General features: G+C 41.1%; 1 protein-coding gene across 1 annotated transcript in view; it reads right to left on the reverse strand.

Annotated features, from left to right (window-relative positions):
* The window catches only part of capn15 (calpain 15), a gene marked incomplete at its 3' end in the record, with an annotated part of 29392 nt that overhangs the window by 2293 nt on the left and 19055 nt on the right, over positions 1 to 8044 (reverse strand). Inside the window, exons 5-11 of the mRNA XM_020606100.1 lie at positions 6461 to 6684; positions 5592 to 5717; positions 4485 to 4637; positions 2437 to 2598; positions 2088 to 2323; positions 1783 to 1952; positions 1011 to 1189 (exon numbers count right to left, since the gene is read on the reverse strand). Of these exons, the coding sequence (XP_020461756.1) occupies positions 1011 to 1189; positions 1783 to 1952; positions 2088 to 2323; positions 2437 to 2598; positions 4485 to 4637; positions 5592 to 5717; positions 6461 to 6684 (1250 nt within the window). The remainder of the gene's footprint in view (positions 1 to 1010; positions 1190 to 1782; positions 1953 to 2087; positions 2324 to 2436; positions 2599 to 4484; positions 4638 to 5591; positions 5718 to 6460; positions 6685 to 8044) is intronic.

Below are 8044 nucleotides of genomic sequence, written 5' to 3' on the forward strand. Positions count from 1 at the left end.
AATTTTTTTAGTATATTACTTGTGTGGTGTAGAAGAGAATTATTTATGAAGAGATACTGTTTGCAAACCAATGATGTAAGATGATGTCATGGGGTAGGACTGGATAAGTCTGACTTCTTCCTACTCCATTCAAGCATGTACTAGGTATAAGCAAATTGATATTGGATTAGCATTTGTTGGATATGTGTAAAATTATGTGTGTTGATATATCAACTGTCTTTACATGCTTGAAAGAATAAATAAATCAAATCAAAGCTACAATGGCTAGAAAAAAAGTTGGCTTTATTCTATTCGGAAGACAAAATAAGGTAATATGGTGACATTTGGTGCAAAATAAAAATATGCGAGTACACTGCAGTGACAATTACAGCTTGTCCTGAATATGATTACATAGCTGCTAAATGCTTTCACCTTTCATATTGTGTATAACAGCACACGACTAACTAAGAACATCAGAAAGTTTGACTGTTATACTGTAATGCTAAGCATTTTTATAAAGTGAACTGACATAATGTTCTTGTTAGATGAGTGAAAATGACATCGAAAGAAATGGACCCCATAGATTGAGACTTTCTAATAATTTCCCATTACAGGATTTGTAGGTAATAAGGTTGTAAAATTGCATTCATGTGCGCTGTAATGTGTCTGTATGTCTTAAACATTCACACAGACTACACTGTTCTCAGGTGTCTGCCTGTAATAAAAATTCTTTAAAGGGCAGTGTACAATTGAGATCAACAGAAAACAGCTATAACTGTGCTGACACAACCCAAGGCAGATTATTAACAAGTATACATCCCTAATTCTCTGAGATGTTTATTATTGTGTATAACCATTTAAAAAGGGTGGATGCTTGCTGTACCTGTGCCGAATGCTCCCAGGGCATTTAGTTTATTGACTTGTTATCTATTCAGGTTATTTCTACCAAGGTAAAACACAGCAAGATTAAATAAATAAATAAAAAAAGACACAGAGAAGAAGAAAGGAGAAACCAGGGTGGTGGTGTGTACCTGTGCAAAGGTGGTACACTGTCGATGGTCTTGAGGCTGCCGCGTGTGGACACCACATTGAAGCTGTCAGTACAGTCACAGGAGACGTGGAGGTAGTATTTGGGGTGGCGGTTCTCCACCACCACGATCAGCCCCGCCCAGCCATGGGTCAGGTAGTAGCATGTCATGCCTTCACGGCCCTGAGAGCACACAAGGAAACACACAAATATGCAAGTAGAAAAACTACTTAGGACACATTTGCACCTTAATGAGATGGTTCTGAATCCTTCACAAAGTCCAATAAACTAAACGTACTGGACTCTAAAACACATCCATGACATGTATGGGTCATAATACAAAACTCTTTTCATCACTCTCGGCTGCTCAAATAATATATTAATATTTTAAACAACATCTTTTTGTATTGTTAAAACAGTACCATTCACGTAGTGGCTGCCATGCTTAATCCACCTACCGTGAGTGGTGAATTCCTGGAGAGATGAAGAGCTGAATGATTAAACAAAGATGATCTCATGTGCTTAAAAAGCTCTGTCATCCTCTACCAACCAATGTGACAAGAAATCTAAAGTGCTGTCTAAAAGTGGCTTACAGAGTGGCAAGCGTTCTTCAGCTTCATAAGCATATATATTATATTCAAAGATGAACGGTTTTTGTGTGGGTGTGAGACAGGGAGATGGGAGGACAGGGAAATCGGAGGCTGGGGAGAGGGGATACATTAGCAGCTATTTAACACATCTGTGGGTTGTTTACTGCAACTTTGAGTGCATCTCACCTCATGTCTTTCCCCTTTGTTTTCTGTGAGAAGGATGATGGCGTCGGCCAGTGTGGTGGCCATTGCTTCCACCTGCTCCACCATCACCTGTCTGGAGCTATAAATGGCGAGGATGTAGCCAGGGAAATCCTGGCTGGGCCGTTGTGCTGCTCCGCTGGTAGGGCTTGCGACTGTGGAAGAAGACAGTTATATGCATCAGCTGCCTTCAGGCAATATAAAGTCAACTGAATGGTTCCATTATTGTTGAGTAAATATTCATAAGCAATACAAAGTGTTGCTCGTGCACACTGCAGTCGTAAACTTACTGGGTGTGGGTGGACCTCCCGTCCCGCTGATGTTCATCTGCCAGTGGTTGAAGGCGCAGCAGACAACAGCATACTCCCCCGGCTCTAGCATCACATCACAGCCAACAAACTTCTTCACTGCTCGCTTGCTGTGGGCTAACAAGCGGCCCAGGGTCAGCTTGTTTCCGCTGCCAAAGGAGGCACGAAACACCATAATGCACAGGTCCAGTAGGTGGCTGTCGGCTGTGTCTGAACGCCTGGGAAGGAAGGAGGATGGCTGGGTAAAGACAGAGGAGGGACAAGAACAAAAACAAAAAAGGGACAAAAAGAGGTGAGGGTGAGGACTAAAAGCTGTGGTTTGTGATTGTACCTGCTTCCTTCCTGGAAAAGAGCAAACTCCAGTGCCGTCCTCTCTAGCACAGTGAGGGCTGTGACGGTGACTGGCCCGCTGGCCTTGCTGGGGAAGCAGCCCTGAAGCCTCACCTCCTGCCAGTCTGAGTGGATCTTACAGATGTCCACTGAGTCAAAATACCTGAGAAGAGGGGAGACCAATGAGAACCGTCTTCAGTCTATATATGACATCAGTCTAAATGCTTCCATACAGTGTCTCTGTTCTTCTGAGACCAACAGTTTCACTGGCTGCTCTGCTGCTGTCATGAGCCAAGCCTATTTGTATGCATCACAAGACACTCTTTAATATTAGCATACCCTCCGTACAAACACCATTTACCTTGCTAATGTATAAGACCTCCGCCTTCAAAGACGGAGCTCCTGAGTCTGTTGTTTCATAATTTCCTAACCTCACTCTGACAAATACCTTATATCTTAGTTTTACCTTCTTGATAATCAAAAACAAGAGAGGAAGAAAGGTGACGCTTTACAGTAGGATTTCGTCATTATAAGCAAACATGTCTGCTGCTGAAATCTTTTGTATCTTACCGTTACCTGGGTTTAGTGCAATAATCTTTTGGATATGTTTTTAATGTTCATCAGTTCTATTTGTCCTATTCATTCATATGACTCAATATAATGGCCTTGTTTATTGTCCAACAAGCGAACCGCATTTTCTTTTTTCCACACTGAAACAGGCTTGGCCAGTTGCCAGTAGGTTTGTAATATACTACAAAACAGAGATTATTTATCTGTCAGACAAAACAATAAACAGCCAGAAGACAGATGGGACTCTCATCCAGGCTGAACACATTTTTCACGTTGGAGCTGTTCATGAAGACAGCCACTTGGTCCTTCTGGACTGGGATGCAACTCTTATTTTGTCAGACTGTAGACACACACACACACACGTGAATGTACTGACTAGGCAGACATGAACTGATTAGACAGTTCACTGACAGTAAGAAAACATCTTTTCTGGGCAAGTGTAGTCCTTCCTACAGCATGTCTTCATTTTCTGGTAGTATAAAATCAGATTATATACACAAAATATTAAAGCTTTGTGAAATGTTTTTGGCAAAATTGTAATTGATTTTAAGGGTGTAGTTGAGTTCTTTTTGCCACTTTTGTCATGTTATGATCAGGTCAGTCACAGGCAGAAACACCCTGTATGTCTCAGATTACTTTTGCTTTTGTTTTCAATCAAAGTATTTTTTACAGACAACAGTGTTTACTGTCCTACACAAGGTCACTGACCAATGAAGTGGCTATTTTATGACAGGGAGTAATAAAACGCGCCAAGAACAACAACAACAACTGAGAAAGCAACAGTATTTTCGATTTTTCTGTTATGTCCTGCACATATAGTGAATTGACAATAAAAATCTTTGATCTCAAAACAATAAAAACATTAGTCACTATTTAATGTTGTGCGTGACTGAATGACAAAATGAATCTAACGTGACAAAATGCACTATGAGCTATGACAAGTCTAAGCGCCTGCCTGCCAATTCCCTGACAAGCAAAGCAACCAGGCAAGGCACAATGCCATACAAAAACACAATGGCGTGGGAACCAGTGTATGATGGCATTTGTCAACAACACATTGTACTAAAAACAACAAAAAGGCTGTCATTCCATTTGGTGTCAGTAGCAGATGGCCAGTAAAAACCACAGAGGCATGAGATTAGTAAGCCATTAATCACTCATCATGTGCATCCATCATGGCACAATTAAATAACATTTTGACAGCTTTTTCACCTGCACTTAGTTAACGAAAGCTTTAATGTTTAAATTGAACAGCTGTTGGTGGGTAGGTCTTTCCTGGGAGAAATCTACACAGGGAATCAAGCATTTGACATTTCTAGCAGTGGTGTGCACAAAAATTGTAGCTTAGCACTCTAAGATACAGTAATGCCATCGTGGGTCCACTGGTCATAGTGAAAATTGGCTGAACAGTTTAATGTACTACACCCTGCACAGTGCATCAACAAACCTATTTAGATCACACTAAAACTTGGTTCTTACTTTATAAAGTCTGTGTACTCCATCCAGAAGACACCTTCACTGCTGCCATGAGCCATCAGCTCACGACGCAGGTGCTGTGGCCAGTCCGTCCACTCGTCTGACCAGCTGCCGTTCCACGAGAAGCGACCCCATGGGTTCCGCAGCCGCAACAACCTGAAGCATGGTCAAAGAGTGACAAGCGAGGAAGAGGAGAACACTGAGAAAGGTAAATACAGGATCCAGTTTCAGTGAATGTACCATCCCCATCTCTGCACTCATATCGCTCCTCTTATGGATGGCTATCTACTTTTTAACAAGCCATTTCATTTTACTGCCTCCTCCCTACAGTGAAAAACATAGGAGGTGTGATGGAACACCATACTGGAAAGGCCCCACTTTCCAAAGAAAAAGTGCAGGGAAATCATTGTTTCCAAGCTGCTGTTCATCTCCTTGGGTTCCTAGCAGGAGCACGCCAACTCATTTTAGATCAAGCGCTGCAACACAGTCTTCCACTCCGATTGCTTTATGGCAGTAAATTAAAGTAGCCGTGTGTGGCTCTTGAGAAAATTACACTTGGGTTTTACAACTACTGTCACCTTCCTCTTGAACAGAAGAACCCTCCACTATTTGAACTCACAATGCTAAAGTGATCAAACTGATCTGGTGTGCACCTCTACTTTACTGGCATCAAGCCACTAGTTCATTTACCTATGAGAAATACCTTTGCAATCAATCAATTCTATACTCAGGATACCTTTTCATCAATATCTATAAAAACACAATACAATATAAAAAACAGCACCATAGTTTCTGAATTCACTCAAAATTTTGCAACTCTATACTGAAAAGGTGACCCTGATGTTTTGTTTCGGTGATGGATCTGTTTACTTGGCAAAAAAACTAAAGTCATTAATTTCATTTGAATGTGTTTTCCTTCTCGTCTTCTACAATGTCTGCTACAAAGACAAACTGGATGTGTGGAGGGAGATAAAGCAGACAGATGTAAAGGAGAAACATTAAGTGATCAGAATGAGAAGAAACAAAAAGCAAAGAAACTAGAACTCAGAAAGATGAAAAGACAGGCACATAGTCACCCTACTTCACGTTCCTGTCACTGTCCATCCGTACCTGTAACCCTGGACATCTCGTACATCCAAGATGGAATACGCATGTCGAGGCCGCAGACCCAATGACTCATAGACGGCATCATCGACCTTCATGTTGCCTCCCCCACAGGATGCACCCATCAGAAACCTAATAGACATGACAACAACTTGTACAGTACAGCATCACTGGCAAACAATGTTCCAATCACACCGACTTGAATTAATAGAATGGAGGTAATGTCTGTGTAAACTATTTACAACTTTTCTGTTTGATTAATTTAGTTAATTATTTAATCTTTATCTAACCAAGAAAGCTCCAAAACAAAAATGACTTTTTCTTCGTTCTGGTCAAGTTAGGTAGCAATACACAGCATAAAACAAGTATCTGTTATTTGTCTAAATGTCTAACATATGCCTGATGATTTCTACTTGCTGATCCTCTTTGGTGATCCTTTTGACAGCTGGACCTGCAGTTTGGACACAGATGATCTGGCCTCTTCAGAGCTCTGCCATTTATCTCATGTTGCTCAGCTCACATATCAAAGTGTTGATTACCAGGCCTCCTTTATTATTGACATATGCTGCAAATTGCCATTCATCACCTTTGTACACTTTATTCTTCGTAGTTGTGTAGTTTTACAGAATACTTGAATTTTCAAATGACTTACCATTTATTGTTTTATCTATTAGCTGTACAGTACAGGCATAAGTCATTTTATTGTACATGTATGTATTCTTTAACAGAGCAGAACATAATAAAGAGTTATAGTAACAAACAAGGTGGACAGGTGAGAGGCAAAGTAAAAAAAAAAAACTAACAAACAAACAAACAAAAACTAAAGTTCCTTGTGCTCCAGTTCCACCAAAATTCCCCTGCAATCCCGCTCTTACCCAGCCTCCTTGGAGCTGAGCATCTTGGCCCAGATTAGGTCTGTATCAATGGGTTCCTCCCGGGGGTTGGTGGAGCTGACCTGGAGCATGAGGGAGTCACAGGGAGCCCCTGTTAGTGTTGCAAGGCCCTCGATGGCACGTCCTGCTTGCAAGGCAAAGTAGGAGCCATGGAGTTTGGCCAGAGCCTTCTCAATCAGTGCCACCCACAGCTGCTTCCGCTGGGCCTGGAATGATGGAAAAGAGGAAATATTTAGTCCTGTGTCAGCCTGGGTGTGGTTCGCTGAAAGAGGACCATTTGTAAGAGGATGTTGTGATTGTCCACAGCTTTTCCTTTCAACTCAAATGTTAAAGGTTTCTGAACAGGCGGAATGTTAAGACTGTCTTATTTATGCTTATTCTTTCTTATCATCACCATCCACGTTACAGTTGTTGCACCAGTGTTTTTTTACATGATCAGTCATCACAGTGAAAGAACTTACTTTCACCTAAAGTCTCTTCTATTTCCCTTCTTTTTTCCCCACTTGTATTCTTAATGAGGTCAGTGGTATCAGGGAGTGTTTCTCATGAGGTCTAATGTTCTACAGTAGGTTTTTCTAGCTGTCTGTGTGCCTGGCTTTGTTTCCTTGTGCTTTATCTGTTGCATAATGCAAAACATAATTTGTCCTGTAATTGCCTGTTGAATAATTACACCTCCAGGTATATTTCTCCTCTGTAGGGAGACATGATAAATAGCTAAATAATGAATGAACTCCAACCAATATTTGGAAGTTAATATTACACTATGAATGAAGTGAGTGTGGCTTCATGATGCTCTGCATACATCAGAGCATTTACAGTCATGTGAAAAAATTAGGACACCCTTTGAAAGCATGTGTATTTTGTAACATTTTTTAATATATGGTTATTGATTATCAATTTTAACAATACAGAGAGATTAAAGTAATACAACTAAACAAGTAAAACTGAAGAAAAGTCTTTTCAAGATGCCTATTCTAACTGAGGAAAAAGATAGCACACCCTCACATGTATGCCCTCTTAAAATGGCTCAAATCACACACACAGGTATATCACACCATGTGCACATAATTAGTAGATCGTTACTCAGCATTTTGAATGAGGCTTGCTCTATCTAAACCTCAGACATTTAGTTGGGTGTGCTCCCGACTGTTGAAGTGAGAGTGAGCACCATGGTGAGAGTGAAAGAGCTGTCAGAGGCCTTCAGAAAAAACATTGTAGCAGCCTATGAGTCTGGTAAAGGATTTAAAAAGATCTCAAAAGATTTTGAAATCAGCCATTCCACTGTCCGGAAGATAGTCTACAAGTGGAGGGCTTTCAAAACAACTGCCAACATGCCCAGGTCTGGTCGCCCCAGCAAGTTCACCCCAAGAGCAGACCGCAAGATGCTAAAAGAGGTCTCCAAAAACCCTAAAATGTCATCTCGAGACCTACAGCAGGCTCTGGCTACTGTTGATGTAGAAGTGCATGCCTCTACAATCAGAAAGAGACTGCACAAGTTTAACTTGCATGGGAGGCGTGCAAGGAGGAAACCTTTGCTCTCTAAGAGAAACATCAAGGCCAGACTGA

The sequence above is a fragment of the Monopterus albus genome, unplaced genomic scaffold (genome assembly GCF_001952655.1).
Source record: "Monopterus albus unplaced genomic scaffold, M_albus_1.0 scaffold76.1, whole genome shotgun sequence".
NCBI lineage: Eukaryota > Metazoa > Chordata > Actinopteri > Synbranchiformes > Synbranchidae > Monopterus > Monopterus albus.